The sequence below is a fragment of the Rattus rattus genome, chromosome X, assembly GCF_011064425.1.
Source record: "Rattus rattus isolate New Zealand chromosome X, Rrattus_CSIRO_v1, whole genome shotgun sequence".
NCBI lineage: Eukaryota > Metazoa > Chordata > Mammalia > Rodentia > Muridae > Rattus > Rattus rattus.
In genome coordinates, this window is record NC_046172.1 from 11361648 (window position 1) to 11386548 (window position 24901).

The 24901-nt window shown below is 37.7% G+C and overlaps 1 protein-coding gene across 2 annotated transcripts in view; it reads right to left on the reverse strand.

Moving 5' to 3' along the window:
• Sytl5 (synaptotagmin like 5) overlaps positions 1 to 22873 on the reverse strand; it is a 93584-nt gene extending 70711 nt beyond the window's left edge. For both annotated transcript variants that reach the window (XM_032890038.1, XM_032890037.1), the window contains exons 1-4: positions 22541 to 22873; positions 10855 to 11064; positions 3416 to 3531; positions 1776 to 1884 (exon numbers count right to left, since the gene is read on the reverse strand). In XM_032890038.1, coding sequence (XP_032745929.1) covers positions 1776 to 1884; positions 3416 to 3531; positions 10855 to 11064; positions 22541 to 22659 — 554 coding nt within the window. In that variant the 5' untranslated portion in view covers positions 22660 to 22873. The remainder of the gene's footprint in view (positions 1 to 1775; positions 1885 to 3415; positions 3532 to 10854; positions 11065 to 22540) is intronic.
• Positions 22874 to 24901: the final 2028 nt, after the last annotated feature.

A 24901-nucleotide genomic window follows, 5' to 3' on the forward strand; every position in this document is an offset into this window, starting at 1 on the left:
AAAGAGAACACAAATGACAGAAACTGGAGAGCTCCTACATTATCAACTTAAAAGAACGTCTGAAAACTATAGAACAAAAGAAGCAAAAACTATAAAAACCATATGACTCACATAAACGCAGATACAATGAATCTAATAAAAGAAAAAGTAGGAAAGAGCCTCGAACACATCGGCACAGGGGACATTTTCCTGAACAGAACACCAATGGCTCAGGCTCTAAGATCAACAATTGACGAATAGGAGTTCATGAAACTGAAAAGCTATGGTAATGCAAAAGACACTGTCATCAAGACAAAACGGCAACCAATAGATTGGGAAAAGATCCCAACCCTACATCTGATAGAGAAAACAACCCAGATGTCCCTCAACAGAAGAATGAACACAGAAAATGTGGTATATTTACACAATAAAACACTATTCAGCTATTAAAAACAACAACTTTGCGAATGTTGTAGGCAAATGGATAGAACTAGAAAATACCATTCTGAGTGAGGTAACCCAGACCCAAAAGGATACACATGGTATGCACTCACTGATAAGTGGATATTAATCCAAAAGCTCAGAATAGCCACGATATTCTGAATAGCCACAATATCCACCCACCACTCACAGACCATATGAAGCTCAACAAGAAGGAAGGCCAAAGCATGGATGCTTCAATCTCACTTAGAAGGTGGAACAAAATAATCATGGGAGGCAGAGGGCGGAAAAGGGGACGGGAAGGGAAAAAGAGGACTTGGATTAGGTATGGGAAGAGATGGGAGAAAAGTCCAGAGTGCCAGGATATTGAATAGAAATAAATAGCAGTACAGGTGGGGAACTAGCCAGGGGTGAGGGTGGGGCGGGGGGAAGAGTTACTAGAAAGTCCCAGATGCCAGAGGTTCCCAGGAGCCATTATACCCAACAGCAGGGAGCTAGAACCTGAAGAGACCACCTCCAGTAGATAAACATGGCCCCCAATAGAGGGACGGGGCCACCCATGTATCTCAAATTTTTAACCCAGAATTGTTCCTGTCTAAAAGAAATGTAGGAATAAAAATGAAGCAGAGACTGAAAGAAAGGCCATCCAGAGACTGCCTGCCCTACCTTGAGACCTGGCCCATCCACAGACGCCAAACTCCAATACTACTGCTAATGCCAAGAAGTGCTTGCAGTCAGGAGCCTGGCATGGCTATCCTCTGAGAGTTCTGCCAGCACCTGTCTAAGATAGATGCAGATATTCATAGCCAACCATTGGACTCAGCCTGGGAACCTTAATGGAGTAATGAGGGGAAGGACTGAAGGAATTGAATGGGATTTCAACCCTATAGGAAGAACAATATCAACTAACCAGACCCCACCACCAAGAGCTCCCAGGGACTAAACTACCAGCAAAGAGTATACATAGGTGGGTCCATGGCTCCTACTACATATATAGCAGAGGACTGTTTTATCTGACATCAGTGGGAGGAGAGGTACGAGGTGATGTGGAGGTTTGCTGCTCCAGTGAAGGGGGATGCTGGAGGAGTGATCAGGGAGTGGGCAGGTGGGTGGGTGAGCACCCTCTTAGAGGCAAGGAGAGGGATGTGGGGAGGGACTTTGCAGAGGGGAGACTGGGAAGGAGCACAACATTTGAAACATACATATAATAATAAAAACATCAAAAATAAAAAAAAATAAAGATTGTATTTCCCTGGGATACAATGTTGCCACAGTTGAGTCTCTCACCTCCTTTGGGCCATTAAACTGTCATCAGACACAAAGCACTAAAGACCCTTTATGTTAGAGATGCTTACCCCTTCCTCTTTGGTCCATCATGAGTGGCCTTCTGCCTGACGGAAGACAAAGTATCTGACTTGTCTACACCTTGGCGTGCTTGCTCTTGGCTTTGTATTTCTTCAGACCCTCATGGAAAAAGTAGAAAATAAACTTATATACAAAAATGATCAGAAAGGAAAACAAGCTTCTCTTCTACACTCATTTTTCTTGATTACCACAAGACAGAAAAGGTTACAAGAATCAGTGAAGGCAGTTCAACCCCAAATTATTTTGTTTATGTAGTTACTTCTAATTTGTTGAATGCTGTAAAGATAACTACGAGTGAAGACTAGGACTCCTCAGGGAAAAGTTTGATAAGATAAGCTTCCCTAGGGAGACTACAATTAAAGAACATATTCATTGTGCCTCAACAGATATTTTTAGGGTATGAAATGCTGCATTCAAAGGATTTCTAAATCCATAGACTACAGGCATTATTTTTATAGGCATTTTTTTTTGTTTTCATTTTGAGACAAGTTCTCAATATATTACTAAGGCTGGTCTTGAACTTACTATGTATCCCAGGCTGCATTTGAGTACATTACCCTTGTTCCTCTGTTTCCCAGTAGTAGTAAACACAAGTATGCTGCAATTATGCCACAACCAGACATCATGAACATGAGAGCCAGACTTCACGGAATGACAGACATGTGTCCATGCATCTTTTGCCTAGAAGTGTACTCTACACACTAGAAGGCTCTGAGGTTTGCCAGAGGTAGAGTCTGTAGCTGAATGGATAATTTTTATTCAACCTGACTCTTCTAACATCAGACCTGATGTTACTCAACTTTAGGAGCCTTTCTTTGTGGCTACCACACCCAAAAGTGACACAGGGATCAGTTGAAAGCTTCCCACACCACAAGATACCCATTCTACCTCTATTACATAAACCATGCATGGGAAATCAGCAATAACAAAAGCTTAATTCAATAATGAACCAATTAGATTTGTAGTTTGAGTACGCTGAAAAGCAGTCTCAATCTGGTTGTTCTTGGTATTTGGGGCCAGTATAATTCCTCATTGACTGAAACTTTCTTGCATATTTTAAGACCATTAGCTTATCACACTTGATTACTGTCCAATAAATGCCATGGACTCAATCTAATTATGACAACCAAAAATGTTCCTTGGCATTTCCTAGTGCTCCCATTTGTGAGACTGGGACTTTAGAGTACAATGGTAGTGATTGGTTAGGAACCAAGAATTAAATTTTAAAAAAATGCCATTTTAAAAATATGAAACTAAACCTTGTGAAAAATCAGGAATTTCTTTCAAAATGGGAAGCATTTATTTCATCTGTTTTAGGTTGCTTTCTTACCATTTAGTAAAACCTAAGAAACACACTTGGAAAAAATAGTTTGTTACGATGAGAATGAATGGCTTCTTTGAAAATTCCAGCATGTCAGACATGTGGAAATCAGTACAAAGTTCATTTTCTCCTGACTTCATTTGTATGATATTCAGATTTAGAGTTCAAGCTATCAAGTTGTGAAGTGACCTGAGGAATTGAGGGGAAAAGAATCCAACTGTGTTTACCTGCTTCATTTTCACAGGGAAGATATTTATCCAAACCAAATATCCACTTACAGTCTTGGAGACAAGTGACTCCATTAGTTACCTGGACTTCTTCTTAAGATGGACTGTCGAACAACATCAGTGCCCAGAACATTGACTTGTTTGAAACGCTTTGCCTTTTCTTCCAAGAACCATTCTCCACTTATGATCCTTAGCTGCCTGCTCGTGAAGCAAAAGGAAGGTTCTCAAATGAAATTATTTAGCCACAGAGACAACTTTCAAAATCCAGCTAGGTAAAAATGGTGACTATGGGTAAAAGATCTTCAACATGGTGGACAACCAAAAGCTCCATATGGGGAAGATTCCCTTCATGGAATATAACCACGGAGTAGAGTAGAGAACAGGATAAAGGTTATTACAATACTCCAGGAAAATGGTGATTAGATGCATTCCAGAACAAGGGGAAAACTAACAGAGAGGAAGAAACAAAATCAAAATACCCATGTCAGGGGTGTCTTCCTGGATTTCATAAACAATTGGACATAAAAGATGGGAAAGGATCCTTGAATAACCTTGTGCTGGTTGTGTTTTGTCACCTCAACCCAAACTGTGTCACCTGGAGAGGGGAACTGCAACTGAGGAACTGCCTCTGTCAGATTGGCCTCAAGCATTTTCTTGACAGATGATTGATATGGCAGGGTTCAGTCCACTGTGGGCAATGTTACCCTTGGGGACTAGGACCTGGGTTATATAAAAATGAAAGCTGGGAAAGGCATGGAAAGAAAGTCAGTAAGGAACTGTCCTCCATGGTTCCTGCTTCTGATCCTACTTGAGTAAAGCCCTGACCTCCCTCAATGATGGATCTGTTTGGGCTGTATAAACCAAATAAACCCTTTTCTCTTCAACTTGCTAATGGTCAATGTTTTATCACAACAACAAAAACTAGGGCTTGCCCTATCCATTTTTGAGCTGTATCTATAACAGCTATCTGAAATCACCTCCTATGTTCCCTCTAGAAATGTCTGTGATCTTCTTTACTTTTCCTACAATATACAGAGCTTTAAATTTTATCCTAGGATTGTAAGTCATATCTATTGGTGTTAACTCACTGAGAGACAATCTTTATGGTAACTCACCCACCACGCACAGCAGTATTATAATAATAGACTTTCAGTAGACTGAGGTTTCAAGTAATATTTTCTTTTTTATTATCTATACTAATAAACATTTGTTACACATGATGGAATTCATTGCATTATTTTCACTGCTCTTGTATTGCATATAAGTGGTACTGATCTGTACTTCTTTAAGTTATAATTTTTACTTGAAACTGTTGACTTCCTTCACTATTTTAAGACTTTAGCTTCTTTTCATATCTTCACCACAAACCAAATTGCCAGTAACATGAAGGCAAATGCCTTGGCTTGTTAGGATACTTTGTCTAGCAGTAATATTTGGCATTATAGTTTGTAAATATTTGTGAAATGAATCAAGATCCTTGGAATGCAACCCAGAGCAGCTGTGCTGCTGTAAAGTTCATGTTGAGGTTTACAATAAAGACTTATTACAGCCATAAGAGTCATTAGGTATTCTAAAATTATTTCTAACTAAACAAGAAGAAATAGCTTATAAGGACATAAGCTGAGTATTGAAAATAGTCCTTAATACAGGGTAATGCATTACGGGTACTAATTGGTAACTGAATTCTAGAGGATTATAGTAGAAAATGAGGAAAGAGATAAGCCCACACTATGGAATGGCAACCTCTAAATGCCATGCTAAGGAGTTGTGATGCTGGAGGCAATGGGGAACTTACTCGAAAGTTCCCACTTGATGATACAATCTTTGGGGAAATGCATAGAGAAATGGGAGACTAGCAAACCAATTAAGAAATCAGTTGACAAGGTAAGAAATGATACAATATAAATCAAGGTATCTTGAGGATGAGACTGTGCCAAAACCTGTGAGTCTGATACAGTGGTTGAAGTAAAGCAATTGAGAACCAAATAGAGCACTCTAACCCCAGAGTCTCATATATAGATTTATTGAACAATCATACTTTAAAATCAGCAATTGGGTAGCAAATAGAAAATGTATCCTGGAACAATGTCAGCTTTTATTCCTTACAACAATTGAAATCCTGCTTCTTACTATAGGAGACAAAGGCAGGATATAATAAGTACACCACAGTTCTACTACTGACTAAAATGTCAAACTGTTAATCTTAGAGAAAATATACAGTGAAAATATGACCTCCACACATACATTCCATACCCACATCCCGGAAGGCAGACAATCTACTGAGTAGCAGAAGACTGAGTGGTTACATAACTGTAGAGACTACAGAATGCATCAAATCTCAGGAAGATAGAATCCATCAAAAGAATACATTTGAATAAAATATTCCTGGATACATCTCCAGGGATGTAAAGATTTAGATATTACTACTTATGCTAGAAATAAAGGTATTTGGGGAATGTTAATTTCTAAAGGAGTGCTTTCAAGATTACTGTCAAGCAGAAACACATACTAATGTAATCAGATTTTGCAGATAGAATGGAGTTACTAATCAAGTGATTTTAAAATACTAAGACTGTCCTGGGTCATTCAAAGTAATCACCTGAGCTATTGAAAGCAAGGAAAACAAATAGAAGTCGAAAGAGAGAGGGTAGAGTGGGCAGTCACAGAATCAAATGATAACAAGGAAAGTAACATAGCTGAGTGCTTGAAAATCCTTATGGGGTATACTAAAGTCTTAGCTTTTATACAAGTGTGTGTGTGTGTGTGTGTGTGTGTGTGTGTGTGTGTGTGTGTAGTATGGTGACATTTTCATGTGTGACAGTCTACATCCTATGAGAAAGGGATATCTATATTATCTATAGCAGTCAACAGAAACACAAATCCTATTTCTCCATAGTTGTTAGTCACTACCTCCCACCATTTGTATGAAAACGATAGCTATAACATTTACTCATCTCAGGTATGAATTTGAGTAATTTATCATTTGTAGAACTCTAAAATATCAGAGATAATGGTTTTTTTCCATTAACATGTTCTGGATGGAGACAGAACGCTTAACAGAAGAACATGAAACTAATGCCAAGTACCTATCAGGTACCAAGTAATGTGCTAGGCACTTCATATGTGCTTTCTCTAGTCTTCCCTATGAGAAGCAAGGTAGCAGTAACAGGATTCACTTTACAGACTAGGAAACTCACATGAGTTAAACAATTTCCTCAAAGTTATAAAGGTGTGATGGCTGATGAAGCACTGATACACCAAGTCTCATACTTTTTCCATTTGGCAATATCATCAGAAGAGAATTTGTGTTCCTCAACAAGGCTTTTATGAGTGGTGAATATGTATGGAAGCTAAAAATAAATAACCAGCAACTGCTTAGCATTTCAAATGAATGTGTGTATATTTCCACATGTGTGCACACTGGAGGCTGAATAACGAGTAAGTGGTGAGAGAGGACAGGAAATAATTGTGACACTTGCTATAAGATCTCAGTCTGTCTGGTATGTCACTGTAGTATTCAAACAATTCAAGGCTTGAAATAGACTCTGATTCTTCTAAGTTGAACTCTGAAGGATAGATTTGACTGAAATTACAGTGTGCCACACTTATCTGTGAACAGTGATTGCTGACTATTAGAGAGTCCTGGTTTTATTTAACATTAAACTCCTGGGACTTATATAAGGTTCCTTCACTTGGAAACTTACATAAATGTGAAGAAGTGCTAATCTCTTTGGAATAGGACAAATAATAGGTGGTCTTGTTGAAAAAGACATAGTAGCCAAATCATTTTTGCTTACTAATCTGTACTGGAGACATCTGCAATAAGATATGCTTTATAAGATACACTAAGATATTAGTTTCCATCTGTTTATTACAAGGGAGCTAGTTAAGATTATTATTTATAAATTCATTTACTACATAGCACTTATTTACTGAATTCCTACTATGTGTCAGACTTATTGTGGGTTGAATAAACAGAGGAGAGAAACACAAACACTCTGTCTATATAGAGAGGGTGGTGAGTCTAGGTTCCTCCTTTTCCAATCAAAAAATAATGCCAAGAAACCCATGTGCATATGATACTGAAACTGCCAACCACTTACAGGTGAAAACACCAAAAGCTTAGAGTTGGGGGAGACAAAACAAAAATGAATTAGCTTCAAAGGGAGTTGCCTCCCTCCGACCAAGTCTTGATATAAACATTTCAGTGCTTCAGAAATCAAACCTGTCAAAAGGTAAATGACAATAAGGGTTGTTCTTCCAACTGATTAGAGTATGACTCACGTTATGACTCATCTCATCTCTTACAGGCTGGGGTGGAAATTTCAATTTAATGGTCTATTAAACATGGAGACAGCTCAGAAGGGCTGCAACATTTTCTTATCACAAACAAAGGACATTTACTGCCAATAAAATATCATTTATGCTTCCTTATTGAAAACCACTCCATGAATAGCAAACAGGATATCTCTAATACAGAAAGCTTTAGTCTCAGAGAGCACACAAACTACTAGCTTAAATATTAGAAAAGCATTATTAATTGATTTTTTCAGCTAGAAAAGTAAGCTTGAACTTTCATATTTTAACTCATAAATTCCCAATATTGCAGAAAAATATAACTATAGACAAATTGAGAATTATATGAGTCGTATATTGACAGCCATTTCACCTTTAAAATGTCTAGAATGACAGAACTTCTTTGATGGGTTCAAAATAACCTAATAATCTTATTTTTTACATTGAATTATGAAACCATTGAAGGCATTCCATGCCCATTTACCTATGGATATTGCTTACTTTATACCAATAGGCTAATAATAAATAAGTAAGAGGGAAGGACAGGTGTGTGGATGAATAGATCAATTAGACAGACAGATGGGTGGTTGGGTTTATTGTTTCACCAATAAAAAGGAATCAATTGATTGTGAAATTTAATATATTAATGCTTCCTAAGAAAATCATCCTGTTCAATATCTTAATATTTATGTGTACATATTCTAACAACCACTTTTATTTTTCTGTGATAAATAGATGTTTACTTTGTTTAAAGGGCAGACATACTTGTCATGGCTCTTATTTTCCTCCCAACTTTATGTTCCCGATAGAATAAAATTATATTCATTCATTTTTTTCTTCCTCTCACTCCAGCTTGATGTCTTAGCAGGAGACATCCGTTCATCCATTTCTCATTTCATTATCTTGCTCATCCATGCATCTGCTCATTTAACAATCACACATAGAGGACCTACTTTAGGCATTCCTTTAAGCATGAAAACATCATCGGTGGACAATGCTGGTTTGAAGCTTATATTATAATAGAGGAAGAGAGATAAGGGATAGGATATGTGAAATAGGTAGCAAATGATCTAAATGAGAATTACAGAAAAAGATTCTTTCATTTTGGGTAGGCAATAAGGTAAATAATAAATTGGACCGCATGAAACTGAAAAGCTTTGTGGTAAGGCAAAGGACAATGTCATTCAGATAAAGCAGCAGCCTACAAAATGGGAAAAGATTTTTTTTTTTACCAACTCTTTATCTGATAGAGGACTGATATCCAACATATATAAAGAACTTGGGAATCTAGATACCAAAACCCCCCCACAAATAATCCAATTAAAAATGGGGACCAGATTTAAACAGAATTCTCAATAGAGGAAACTCAAGTGGCTAAGAAACACTTAAATATTCAACATCCTTAGTCATTATGTAAATACAAATCAAAACTACTTTGACATTCCATCTTATCCTGTCAGAATGGCTAAGATCAACTATACAAGTGACAACTCCTTATACAGAGGATGAGTAAGGGAAACACTCATACATTGCTAATGGGAATGAAAACATATACAGTCACTATGGAAATCACTGTAGTGGTTCCTCAGGAAGGTAGATCTCAATCTACCTCAGGATCCAGCTATATTACCCTTGGGCATATACTCAAAGGATATTTTCTCCTACCTCAAGGATACTTGAGCAACCATGTTAATTGCTACTTTATTCATAACATCAAAAATTGGAAAAATGTCTAGATGTCCCTTGACAGAATGGATAAAAAAGTGGTACATTTACAACTGGGACTCGATTACATCAAATTGAATTGTTGGTCAAAAGGCAATGGTTCTCAACCTTCCTAATATTAGGACCCTTTAATAGCATTCTCATGTTGCAGTGACCCCCAACCATAAAATTATTTTTGTTGATACTTTGCAGCTGTAATTTTCTATTGTTATGAATCATAATACAAATATGGGATATATGACCCTAAAGAGTCATGGCCCAACCACAAGTTCAGAACCACTAGCTATCAGGGCATCTTGTATGAAATCCCCAAAACAACCCTAGGCTATTGCCAAAACAATAGGTTGCTCTCTGAAAACTGATAGCAAGGTCCAATTGCTGATGGACACACACACACACACACACACACACACACACACCCCATACATACAGACACAAGTCTGCACATTGAAAGGTCAAGCTAACACCTACATAGAGCCTTTACCCCTACGTTCTAGTGTAGTGGTTCTCAAAATACAGGTTGCAAACCTTTGAAAAAAAAGCAGATGTTTGCATAGATATTACATTGGGAAGGTTGAGAACCACTGAGTCTAAAAAGCAAAACACAATGAGAAAGGCTTCTTCCCTTTGTCTGTTTTGATAAACAGCTAGGCCTGGAGAATATTAAGTAACTTCCAGTGGTATCCCTCAGCTGATGTGGAGAGCATGCAGGATGTTTGATGCCCATCTTGCCAGTTACCTCGGATGCTTAAGAATGTCAAAAGAATTCTGTCTATGCCTTTGTAGAAGCCATGTGGTGTCTAGAGGGGCTTAAAGAGGAGAAAACACATAAACACATTACTGCTTTTTTAAAAATAGGAACACTTATTCTATTAGGCCTCAACTTTATTAACTAAGACTTTTGTTTTTTTTTGGAGCTGGGGACCGAACCCACAATAGCGCTCTACCACAGCTAAATCCCCAACCCCCAGACTTATTTTTAATACTCATTCCATCTTCACCTGTCGCTCCTACACTCCCCCTCTCTCTCTATCACTATGTCTGTCTTTGTCTCTCCCACATACTATACACAGTCCTTCATGCTTATAACCCTTACATACAAAAACACAAACACACACACTCACATACTCCCTCCCCATTCACACCACACACACACACACCATATACATGCTTGCACACAAACTCATACATACCCCCACGTTCATACCCTACACACTCACACCACACAGATGTACTCATATCAAATACACTCTCACCAAACCAGACCACAGTCACTCCAAACACAGATAAACCACACACATACACAAACATACATACCACACACATACTTAATGCCACATATACAGTTCTCACTCCCCACCCCCTCCTGTCAGCCTGTAACTAAGCTGTGATTTTCAGTCTACTCCCTTCTCAATTTAAATTTTCTTATTTCTTAATTTTCCTATTTGAATCTTATCAATCGTCAAATATGGATTTTGCACAGAAAGGCAGGAAACTCACGCGACTTTAGCACAGACAGTGCACTTCCAACTGCCATCAAGTCCGGTGACTCGACACTCACTGCACACTCTGAGTGAGCAGGCTTGGCATGGATCTCCCCGGTCAAAGATGAGGCCCAGACTCTTCTGACAGTGAACACAGACTCTATTCGCCTCTTGGTGAGTCTTCCCACTCCTACGCTTGGCTTCTAAAAGCTCATTTTTCAGCTTCCTGGTAAGGAAAAAAAATGCACAATGAAAACACAGGAGAGGACTGATAAGCTTTAGTGGACTACTGCAAAGTCTGACAATCTGACTTCAATGTCTGGGTCCCACGTGATGGAAGAAGAGAACCAACTCCCTCAATTTGCCCTTTGATCTCCATATCACATGAGAGATTCCTGTGAGCGTGAACATATGTGCATGCATACATGTGTGCGTGCATGCATGAGTGTGTGTGTGTGAGAGAGAGAGAGACAGAGACAGAGAGACAGAGAAAGAGACAGAGCAAGACAGAGAGAGACAGGAAGAAAGAGAGAGGAGGTCCAACACACAAATAAATATACAAATAAAACTAAAACCTCTGCACAGGAGCACATCCTTCTTTATTCAAACTTATTTTCACTGTTGAACAAAGGAATCAGAACCAAATACTTTCAGCGAATACAACTTCTCACTCCAGCATCAACAACCTTTGGAAATGGGTGGTTGAGTGAGTATTTGTGCTTTACTTTTGTCATTCACCACCAGCACTGTTTTTCATCAGTGTGGATTCTCTTGTTCACGATACCTTTGCTCTTAGAATCCTGGACGTGCTCTCTATGTGCTTACATGAAGAAAGACATTAAGCCAAATTGCTTCTTTCCTTAAGTAAACCAATGAAAAGTGTAACTGTCACTACAAACATATTCTTCTCTTTCAGTTCTACATACTTCTACTGAGCGTTTAAGAGTTTTCAACAATTCCCATTAACCTTTCTGTCAGGCACATCTATTCCTGAGTCCAGGATGTAACATAAATTTCCTGTCTAACTACAGGCAATGATTTACTCACTTTTAAAATCTCCTTTTTTTTGTAAAATAGAAAAAATTATATTCTCCAATGGTTGTTTTTATGAGATAATAAAAGTAAATTTCCTACCATGACTCCTGTCACATAGGTATTAAACACATTACATTTAAAAACTATTTGACAAGAAATATATTTATCTGCCCTTTAGAAACTTGAAATTGTAAGCATACTCCTGTTCTTCAGAAGCAGCACTTAGGCAATTGTTGGGGACACTAAATATCAGGATCTGGTTTACTGGATCAATCTTCCTTTTAAAATTCTGAATTTGTATTTTATCAAAATATGTCATTTGGTGAAGTGCAGCTTTGGAACCTGTATTCTCTAACTTGTTTAGACAGATAGATATAGCTTAGAAATACTGGTGTTCAAGTCTCATGCCCACATATTTGAATACAACTAGTTTTAGAAATACCCCGGGAACTGCTATGTCTAAAGTGTCTATCTGTTCTAGTGTTAGCAAGCACTCTCATGCTCATTCCTATTTTAATATTTTGATATGCCATTCCTATGAGTTACCAATCTCTTATCTTAGTTTCAATGCACAGAAGAGAAAATACCCATCTTTCATACCATTTCCTATTTGTCTAAAGTTTCATCAGACTCAACTATCTGCATCTTCCCTACAGAAAGTATTTGCCAGCCATATTTGTTCACGGTTTAAATATGCCCAGAAGTTTGTTTACTTTAAGCTGGTAAACAAGTAATTTAACCACAAGAAACAAACCCCTTGCCTTTTTAGGTTGATTGCTCAGTGTGATGAATGGGATGCCAAATTCTCTCCTAGAAAAGTCTGTCATTTGGTACTTAAAGTTTAACCTCTTATCAGCTCCTTTTATTACAATAGCCAGGTCCATGTGAGGAAGTTAGGGTCATATACAAGTCAAACATTTGCTTTCCATTTTTTATGGTTTATTTTACACTTATTTATTTAACAATCTACCTTAACCCAGAATATAGTTATTTAGCCTGAAAAGACTTGGGATTTAGAATAGTAGACTAGAGGAAAGAAATTAGGTAAGGGTCTAAACATCTTAGCTGAGCAATCCCTAAGACAATTGACATTGTAATTGTTACAAAATCTGGAAAGGATTCCACAGGCTAATACAGAAGATAAAAGAGCTTGCTGATTTTTCAAACCTCTCTTAGACATTGAATCCAATCTCTTCTATACTAATGCATGCTAAATACACAGTCACATTTCAGACATTCATGAGGCAAGGGTGACACCGAAAAGATCTTTCACACTGTTCTCTGTTACTATGAAAAATAGACACAAAGTAATTCATAAAGAACAGATGTTAATTTCTTATCATCTGGGAGGCGAAGTAACTCCAACACCAAGGGGCTATCAGCCCCTTGGAGGTGCAAGCCTGTGATCCCAGCTAATTGGGCAGAGTTGATCACAGTTTCAAAGCCTAACTTAAATGAACTCAAGGTCAGCCTATATTTTAGAGGCTCTGTCTCAAAAGTAAAGAGGAAAACGGACAAGTGAGGTTATACCTTACTGGCAGAGTACTTGCCTGGCATATTCAACCCTAGACTCAGTATCCACTATCTCAATATGCAAAAGGGAACACAGCAAAGTGTGCTGATATCTAGCCATGGCCTTTTTGCTGTGCCACTCATGGCAAGAGGTGGAAGGGCATGAGGGGTCAAGAGAAGACAAGAGAGTCTCTAAATTGCTCTGAAACAAACCCACTGTATGAATAATAATGAAGATATATATATATATATATATATATATATATTAATATGGAGGACAGAAGAAGCCCCGAGGACAGAAGAAGCACTTTCCATTAGACTTCCATTTGGAAATATGATGTATTGGACATCAAGTTTCCAAAACATCAATATTTGTATTTTTATTTTATGTATGAATGTACTGCCTGTGTGTCTGGTGCTTGAAGAGGTCAGAATAAAGGATCGAATCCTCTAGAACTGGAGTTAGAGATGTCTGTTGGTGCTACAAATCCAAGGTGTGTGTTCTGCAAGGGCAACAAGTGCTATAAATCTCTAAGCCATATCTCTAGTGCCTGCATTGCAAGAGTTCTGGAGGATATAATCAAATAATGGCAGCCAGTAATTAGAGTAAATGAAGAAAATGTACAATTGGAAAAGTGGCCCTAAGGGGAAAGGGAGTGCAGGAAGCTAGAAGAGATAAGCTGAGAGGTGTGTGTGTGTGTGTGTGTGTGTGTGTGTGTGTGTGTGTGTGTGTGTGTGTGTGTATATGTATGTGTATATATATATATATATATATATATATATATATATTTTCAGGTAGTCTTCTCTTAGAAACCAAGGTGGATCCAGTTCATTTATACGTGCATGGCTGTAGTAGCATCTGATGAAAGTGAGCTTCTGGTCTGCACCTCCTCATCTCACTCACAAACAGAAAAGCCACCATCAGAAGGTAGAAATGCTTCTGGATCAAGAAACAGGCTTAACAAATGCGTTTGTTTTCTTCCAGATAACAAGACACAAGTTAGGCAGCTGCACGAATTAGTTTAGATACAAATTAGCATTGTTAAGGATACAGTATCCTTTCATCTTGTTGCTTTTCTATTGACAAAATATGGCTTATTCTTAGGCAAAATGGCCAGGTGGCTCCAACACTGTAGCCTTGTTAGGGTAGAACAAGGAAGTGGTGCATAGCGGCTTCTGTACCTGGGTCTTCACAGATAAAACAAAATCTAGTTCAGAAACCCCCTAAAAGACTTCTTGGATTTAACCAATGTCACACAACTACCAAGGAGTTGCAAGGGAGGCTATGGAATTGACACTTCACCCAGCTTTGTGGATGTGGGTAAAGAATATTGGATGAGGAATAATTCCCCTTCCCTGAGGGGTCATGTTCTGTTGTATTGTGAATTCTCCACGAGTCAGAAACGACTCTTTTCTGGAGGCAGCAGTAACTACAGCACAGTTTAGGTCTCATTTCACAATGGCCCTGTTTCTCACTTGACAGGAAAGAAAAATGAAAGACAAGAGTCTGGCTCTGGATCACACAAACACATAGATCTAGGTTTCTGCTTTCCTGTTTCTTGGAACTTAGGTTTAAGCATCAGTAATGGTGAAAAGAAGGCTCCTGTGTGACATTGGCCCATTCGTTTAATTGCTACCACATCCTTATGAGATAAAATGATCCTGCCATGCCATCTGCCCACTCTGTCTCAAGACTCATTAGTGTTTTGTCAACATGACTCAAGACAGGATCATCTGTGAAAGGGAACCACCGTTTAACAATAACCAGGTAAGAACAAGTAATATCCCCTAATTTCTTATTTCCTAGAGAGTGGTTGGTGTGAGACCTTAGAGCTTATCTTGAATCAAGAGACAAAGTTTAAAGATGATAGAACAATAAAAGTCAAGGACTCCAGATTATACCCCCCCAATAAACAATGAAATAGAGCTGACACTCAACACAAAATTTTACATTAGTGAAGATATATGGAAATTTTCCACAGTTTAAGTAATTATCATAATATCTGTCATTTGTAGCCAAATCTCTTTCCAGCAAATCCAATAAGGACTCAGTAAATATTAGCTCTTGCACTGTCCACTTGCAAAAGAAGTGCTCTTGAGATTTACTTCAGCCTGCTACAGTGCCTTCAAACTTAAGCAAACTACATCCAGTCTACAGCTAAAGTTCCAAACTCCATTAAGAAAGCAAAAGGATACCACAAGAAACCTCACAGAATCAACAAACCTGGACTCATAGGGGCTCACTGAGACTGAACCAACAACCAGAGAGCCTGCATGGGTCTAATTCAGACACTCTGCATATATGATACAGTTGTGCAGCTTGGTGTTTTTGTGGGACACTGCACAGACGGAGTGGAGGCTGTTTCTGACATGTTTGCCTGCAATTGGGTACCCTTTTCCTCCTAATGAATTGCCTCATCCAGCCTTTATATATGTATATGTATAGTATATGTGTATGTGTATGTGTATGTTATGTGTATGTGTATGTTATGTGTATGTATATATGTGTGTGTGTGTGTGTGTGTGTGTGTGTGTATCTTAGTTTTATTACAACTTGTTATGTCATGATGCCATGTTTGGATAATATCCCTGGGAAGCCTGCCCTTTTCTGAAGGAAAACAGAGGAGGAGTGAATACGTAGGGAGGAGGTGGGGAAGTATGGGAGGAAGATGATGAGATGGAAAACTGAGGTAGAGATGTAATATATAAGAGAATAAATTAATTTAAAAAAGAAATCAAAGCTGATGGGATTGATTTAGATGAATGGCAAACCAATAACAAGAGAAGAATCACAGAACTCGTGAAACATAGGCAGGATAATATGCTAGCATCCAGATGACGATGTCTCCTAACACTCCTTTATATTCAGAGGTAGGGCCATCTACTCTACAGCTATTTAATATCTGCTTGCAGAATATATATATATATATATATATATTGCTTTTATAGCAGCTTCTCTATGTATGATAGATTGCTATATAAACATTACACAGTATAGCTATAATAATGACATGCAAACTTTATGTGTCAAGCCATTGCCATTTGGCAACCCATAAGAAAGGGGTGGTTATAGGCAATAAAACAGAAAGGTAGCTTGCTGTTGGTCAGGATTCAGAACCAGGATTTGGTATTTAAAACAAATACGCAAACTACACTCTTTTACACACTAGTCTCCTCTTCCAGGCTCTGTGATACCAAATGGGTTCTTCTCAGAACGAATACTGACTTGTGAATGCTGTGTCTTTCCTAGTGGTGGAAAGCTAATCTGAGCACACGCCAAAGTAAGCTGCAATAATCAAAAAAGCTTTCTTTTGCTGGCCTAGTTCTATTATACAGCATCTGTCTAGGTTGACTCTTGTCACAAAGTGTCTCATGACAAATACCCCCTATGGAGCTGCATTTACACCACTGTCATTCTAAGAAATTTCATAGAGATTGTGATTTGTTTTCAGATCAAAGACCATGAAAAAACCAACATGTGAGAATCAGAGGAAGGGTGAAACCTGGATTTGAACCCAAAGAAAAAACTCTTATAAGAGTACTATAGAAAATGTTCCTATTCAAGTGAAGAAGTCTCTGTAAATTCTGCCAACCTTGTGTCTGGAGATTGCCTTGAGAAAATGGGACAATCTGAAATTACAATCTATATGTGTCATAAAGCAATTGCTAGCACGGTAAACCTGAGGCTTCCAGTAATATACAAGGAGCTCCCACTAAACCATGTGTAAAGCTAGCCAACTGGCATTTTGCCAGTTTTATATCAACATAACACAAGCTGAAATTATTTGGAAAGTGTCTCAATTGAGAAAAGGCCTCCATTAAGAGTCACCTGTAGGCAAGTTTGTGGTGAATTTTCTTAGTGATTCATATGGGAGAGCTCAGCCCATTGTGGATGGTGTTAACCCTGGGTTCTCTGAGAAACTGAACTGAACGAACCATGAGAAATAATCCAGTAAGCAGAATTCCTCCATGGTCTCTGCTATAGGCTTCTTGCCTCTCGGTTCCTGCCCTGAAAACTGATGGAGTGACCTGAGAATTTTAAGATAAAATAAATACTCCCCAACCCCCAAGGTGGCTTTGATCATGGCGTTTAAACCAATACAAACTCTAACTGAAATAGCTGGTACTCCACCACACCCCACACACAAATAAGTAAAAGCAGTAATACTGAGGAAAAAAGAACAGAATTAAGGGAAATAAAACCATGGGAATACAAGGGAGAGTGTAAATAATGCCCTGCTACTATAAAAAGAACCCAGAGAATCATTATGGACATTCAAAGTACTTAAAATGTGCGTATGTATGTATGTATGTATGTATGTATGTATGTATGTATGTATGATGCTGCTTAACATGCCACTTTTGTTAAATTACTCCTCCTTCCCTGTCATGCTTTCCCTAGGACTTGAAGGTTTAATGGTTTAAAAACATCACTTAGACTCAAACCTTAGGCTCAAGTTCTCCTTTTAGTAAATGCAACTTAAGACAAGTCTTTCACTAAATAATATGACAGGATAGCCCATTACAATTCTAAAGAAGTGAGAAATCAATCAGCACTATTTGGCAGTTTGCCATTTATTAATTCCTGTCTAATATCACACAGGGAATTGATTTCATATGTAATTACCAAACTGAGACTTTCACTTCAAAAGACCAGAAAACAACCATTGTCTTCTATCCTGACCATCAGAGAATAAGGATGCTTTTTACCGAAAGGCATCTTTCCTGAACATCACAGCAGCAAAACATCATCTTGCTAATAAGGTAAATTACTTAGAAAACACAGAGACAGGGAAAGAATCAGTACAGCAAAAAGTACGAAAACACCATTTCTTTCAGAAACAACAAAGGATAAAATCCTGGGCTTTAAAAGATGGTTGCTATGACAAAGAGAAGAATAGGGCTGACTTGATGGAAATAAATTGGGCATTTATGCAAAAAAAATAGAGATGCTTTAAAAAGAACACATTGCCCTTGAAAAGAGCTTTCAAATACCTTCTGCTGCTGGTACAGGTACAAACTAAAGAGTGACAGTTTTAGTTTTTGCAGGTATATAATGCAAGGACATTTCTGAGGTCTCTCTAAACTGAATTTATGCAAATGTAGGCTATAACAAGGAGAATATGCACAGCAAAAATTTTTAATACGTAATTTCCACATTTTAATCTTAAAGAAGATAATTCTGTGAATTCATGTCATAGATGAGACATTACAAAGAACCTTTTTCCTGGTTGTTAGTAAAAGTATATGGTATAGGAAAAGTCAAGCTGCCATTTAATTAAAACTCACTGAGGATTAAGAATAAGTGACTTAAATGTGCATACAAGATTTTGAAAGCATGCTTCTGAAAAACGATTATTGATAATTTAGTTTCTATAACAGGAAGATGAGAAGTTCGTCTTGAATCATAAATGAAAGCAATACATGAGATGTATATTCCTATTGATATCAAAAGGAATCATTATACCTATAATTTAAAACTCAGAAATGTGACACTTAATAATAAACATTTACTTATATTACTTCTTAGAAAAAAGTCTACCTTCCCAAGAATACAAATGGTATTATATATTTTCTTATGAACTGACCACCATTGGACAAGAGAGGGAGCAAATATTTTTCAGTTCCCACCATTAGCTCCAATACTCAGTATTCATGTTCTAGATTACATCCACTACAGTGTACTGTCTGAACAATTTATAGTAAAAAGAGAACAGCATTGTCCTGGCTATTGGTACAGATTACTTTCTGCTACCTAGAGGTTTGTCCTCAACATCAATTCTCCTTAAAGACAATACATTTAAAAGAGAAAAGACTAAATTTGTCATACATGGAAGAGACAAATAAATGCACTTTGATATATATATATATATATATACATGTATAAGGAAGACATGATTTTCCTGTCTATTACTATTGAATAACTTTAAAATAGTAATATAAATTGTGAGTAAAATACTATAGAGAGATGTACTTGAATATATATACATTACTTATGACTATAGTGACATTATTTCACACAAAGAATAGTTCAAGCATTTCTGAGTACATTTTGCAGCCCAATGCTTGACATATGTCCAGATATACCTTGACAGTAAAACATCTCTTAAAGAAAGATTCTGTAAAATCAAATTTTATATGTAAATATGTTTTTCTATATGGAATGCAACATGAAGTCGAACTGAAATTAGACACAATATATATAAACACATATATATATACTAAGTTATATGTATATAATTTAATATATGTCTAATAATTTACTTATAATACAATAATTATATATAACACAGACTAAAATTAGTAAGTTCTGGGTGAATTTTGCTTTTCCTGTGGGACTCATTAAGAGTTTGAGTTCCATTAAACTAGTATATTCACACTGGGATTTCTTTAATTATGTTTATATCTCTCTGTGTGTGTGTGTGTTTGTGTGTGTGTATGTGTGCGCGCACACGTACGCAAATGTGTGTGTTGGTGACCAAGGAGGTCAGAGGTCAGATCTACCTAATCTACCTAATGCTACAGTCACTGGGAATTGAGCCCCTCCCCCTCTCCCCTTTCTCCCCCCTCCCCAGCATGGGTGCAGGGACTGGAATTCAGGTACTCTGCTCAAGGACCACATTCTGAACTCCTGAGCCATCTCAGAGTTTCTCATATTGGGATTTCTGTTAACATATTAAGAAGCTTTATGGCAATTCTATTAGGATCAGAATTAAATGTTTCCCAAACCACAAGTCTAGTCCAATACTTCTCTGGAATTTCTACAGAGGCAGTAAGTCTACAGGTCTTTGAGAAGGTCAAACGTATTTCATTCTTAGTGGTAGAGTGATAAAATTTGGAGGAAAAAAATAGCTTTGCAGATTTAAAATTTATAGAGTATTAAAGAATGTTATTCTTTGCACTTATTGGCCTCAGGAATGTATTATCCCTGAATTCACATTTAATTCATTTGAACCAAATATGTGCCTTATTTGCTTTTATCTAATCCTTCTCTGCCTGCAGGACTGAAATGAAAGAATAAATTGCTTAAAGGTAAACTAAAATATGGAAGGCAGTTTCTTGGCTGCAGTGTATGAGTTATTAATGCACTAAGGTCAGGGCTTACTTAGTGGCCCATTCCAGTAGAACTAGGCATGCAGAACAAAACAATAAATTTGTGCTTTAGAGTTTCAGTCATCATGCAGAGATCAGCTTGAAGAACTTTCTGTCCTTCTTTAAATGTTTGATAAAAGTCATAGTAACTTTGGATAATGACATATAGTTAACAGGTCAGAACTGTCCTTAAATACCAGACTAAAGAAATGTGCTCTGTTCTGTTCCATTTTGCTGATGGGAAGTGGTAAGTCCATGGGTGTGTTCTCAACAGGGTCACCCAAACAGCTGTATGTTTTTAAAAAAGCACCTGTTGTAGAATGTTTCCAGGCATTGCTTGGCCACTGATTCACTCACAAACTATAGATAACTTTGATTATCAATAGGAGACCTGCACTAGATTGGAACCATTCATTTTCTGCATGAAGGTGGGGAGGGGTTCACCAAGACCTGCTCATCCCTGAGAATTTATAAACAGCTAACATTTTCTGGAGGAGAGAGCTCATGAGACCACCCCATGTTCTAGAATTGAAGGTTGCTGTGGGAGGAGCTGAATTCACAAGCATATTTATAAGCTTCCTTGATCTTTTCAGCAGTGCTATGGGGAGCAATGTTATCATTTATTGTTTTATTCAGGACAAATCTAAATCAGAAAAATTGGGCGCAGTGGTATCCAATTCTTCTATAAGTGGAACAAAATTACCAGAGATGATAAAATCAAGAAGATTTTAGCCAGGCATGTTGGTGAGTGCTTATAATCCCAGAAGATTAATTGGGAGGCAGGTGGATCTCTGAGTTCGAGACCAGCCTGGTCTACAAAGTGAGTTCTAGGACAACCAAGAATGCACAGAGTAACCCTTTCTCACCAAACAATACACAAACAAGGAAACACAAAGAAACAACGAAAAACAAACAAAATAAAGGAGAGAGAGGGAGGGGGTAGGGAGAGGAAAGAAAGGAAAGAAAAGAAAGAAAGAAAGGAAAGGAAAGGAAAGGAAGGAAGGAAGGAAGGAAGGGAAGGAAGGAAGGAAGGAAGGAAGGAAGGAAGGAAGGAAGGAAGAAAAGAAAAGAAAAATGTGTTTGAACTCAAAGGGATTTCATTCAGTGCCTGCTTGGCCCTGCTTTTGGAGAATATAGCGACATTACACATGCCAACAGGAGCATGTAGTAAAGGATGCCTGTATCTCATGGTAGTCAGAGAACAAGAAACCACTCTCCAATAATGTCTTTGAGGGCCGTGCTTGCAGTGACTTAAAACCTCTAGCTAGATTCAGCCTCTTAAAAATTCAACTCCCCCTCAATCGTGGTACCAGCTTGAGACAATGTCTTTCACACATGAGCTCTTGGGGGACACTATAGATCTGTCAGGTTTGAATATATATTGTCAGTCTATGAGCTTGTATGTTTGAAAACTTGGTCCCCAGATGGTGGGCATTTGGTGTAAGAGTTTTTAGAAGCCTTTTAGGCATAAGGTTTAACAGGTGAATGTAGGCTTGCACAGGCGGGAGTTGAGAATGATAGGCCAGCTCTGCTTCTAGTCTGCTTTTCTGATTTCTGGATTACTGAGATACCATATCAGCTATGTTCCTACCACCATGGAAAAAAAGGTTCCAGCCCATAATCCTTTCCTCACCCTGATGAATGATATTCTCTGAACTATAAATCAAGTTAAAGCCCCCTTTTAAAAGCATGTATAGTTACAGTGATATAAATATAACTAACACCATAGCAAGTTACTTAAATATCACACAAGCCATTCCAGAGTTGGCACTCAAAAGTGGGGAGCCTTCCTTCTTAGCTGCTAGGTTTTCTGTTGGCAAATAAGTGCCTTGATCACACCAGCATCCTATTATTAGCTGACCTTCATCCTCTTTAACTAAATGGTACAGAGTCAAAGATATTTTCAAGTATTTGGGCTACTTCCGGAAAGTCATGAGTGTGACTGTCAAATTCCCCATCAAAAACAAAAAACAAAAAAAAAAAAAAAAAAAAAAAAAAAAAAAAAAAAAAAAAAAAAAATTAGAAAACAACCAAATAAGGGCAAAACAAGAAATACATATCACCTTATCCTCTTGTCTTCCACCTTTTTCAAATATTCATCTCTCTTTAGGACTCCGAGGATCATTTCCTTCTCATGATCTAATAAAAATGACAGATTGATGAACTCCGAGTTCTTCGACATGGTATTTCAGCAGCAGCTCTGTATAGCAGCGGTGGAATCTTCCAGAAGGCGAATGGATATTTACTGTTGTTAAGATTCCCCTGGTCAGCCTAGTGTTCAAGCTATTCAATTTAAAGGGTTTTCTTTCAAGGTCCCTGCAAATTTGCTGACAAGTGCTCGATATTCTTTCACATTACAGAGAAAACATGTTCTACTGATATTGTAGTCCATGAAAATCATTTGAACTGAACTGTTTGAACTGAAAAATTTCTCTAAAGCCTTTGCTGTGTAGACAGCCAGCCACTAAAATTCACTAATGATGCTGAACTTTGAGCTCTCAAAAAGCTTCAGAACAGGACTCAGTTCCTCTGGGACCCGCAATGTAGGAAATGCTGAAAAGGTGGATAAAGCAAAGGTGAGAAAAATTAATTAGGTCATAGCACACATAGCATTTGCTCACCTATTTAAGTTTTGAAATATCAGTGCAGTTAGCTCAAACAAAACTTTCAAATTACTAAAAATAAATGGACTATGATGTGTAAACGTGTGTGTGTGTGTGTGTGTGTGTGTGTGTGTGTGTGTGTTTAGTACAAGCCCCAGTTCTAGATAAACACTGGAAATGTTAGAACACATCCCTCTCAAATAGAAGGAACAAGCATGCTAAAAACCAGATGGACCTAGACTACTCCCCTTGACAGCATGCAAGCTCACTAAGCCACAGATCCTTATCCTTAACATTAGTTTTTTGTACCTGGATTCTCTGAGTATAACCACATAAGAATGATAATTCTTACAGTTATTTGCCAGATTTGGAATTGCTATCTTCCTATGATGCTGTCCCTCAGGTTCCCTTCACACCTATGAACTATAAGCTATGCAGTTTCCTTGGCTCTCATCAGGCTTCTAGATATAACTACCTATTCAAAGGCTGCTATTGGAGAGCCTACTCATGAGGTCAAAGCAACTGAAAAACGTTAGTTGATTCGAAAGGATAGGCTCTCTTTTAGAGCCTCTTTAACTCTACAAAGAGTGTGTTGTGTTCAATGTGCACCAGCCAAAACTTCAAAATGAAATGGCTCCTACAGACCACAAAGTATCTCCATTTGAGCCAATGTCCCAGGTCCCTTCAGTCTGGATTTGTTTGAGGCCTTCTGCCAATCTGCAAAGACCATTAGATTGTGGGGATTGGAAATTAAGAGAAAGCAGCAAGGGCAAGGGAGACCCTACAGAAAATATAATGCCTGGAATTTTCTACCAGTGTCAGCTGCTGTCTCCATAAATAGAATACACAACTTGCTTTTCCATCCTTGTGGATCTTATCTGGTTTTAAGCTGAAATAGAAAAAATAAATTGGAAATTCAGTGACTAAATATATCATCTTTCTAGTTCGAGTTCATTTGCAACATACATTATGCTTAAATTGTCCAACTTAGTGTGTTCTACACGCATATTTTACAGACTGTACTATTAAAAAAAGTCAATGCTTGAGGTATACTAATAGTTATGCATGTCTTGACCTAAAGATACAAGTCTACACTCTCAAAATTTATGAGTTTGCTCTGTGACTGAATAAATTAAGGGAAACCTGACAGGAGGAAGAAGTGGGTAAAGAGCTTGCTACCAAGCTTGATGAGTTTGGTCCCCAGGACCTACATGGTGGAAGGGGTGAACTGACTCCAGTGAGCCAACCTCTATATATACATGTTGCTTGCACCCACCCACCTCCCCACCCACTGAATAAATAAATGCATGTAAAAATGAATAATGGATGAAAAGCAAACCATGAAAGTGACAGAAAACTTTCAAGAATTTAACAGAAACAAAATTAGATTAGTGGAGCTTAACAATAGGATCCTTTTGCCCATATATGGATTAATATATGGATAATAAATTAATACATTAAGTACCTGGATTGTATATAAATGATGATAAAAGATCATAAGTAGTCGAACTTTTATGGAAAAGTCAGGATATTTCCTAGAAGGCAGGACTGCACCAACGATATTTTAGTAAGATGAAACTTACTGAAGATCCTGGAGAAACATAGAGTGGAAGAAAGAAAATGGTGAGTTTGGTCATAGAAACTACAGGAGATAGATGCTCCTCCCATTAGGAAAAGCGGCACTTGCCTAGAAGTGGAAATAACTTGCTATCTGAAACGTATGTTCCAGGTTTAGTAATGACACCTCTGTCTAGAAAAATTTCATATCATCACTTACTAAAATAATACAGCTAATCCCCCTACTTGAATTTCATTTTCTTG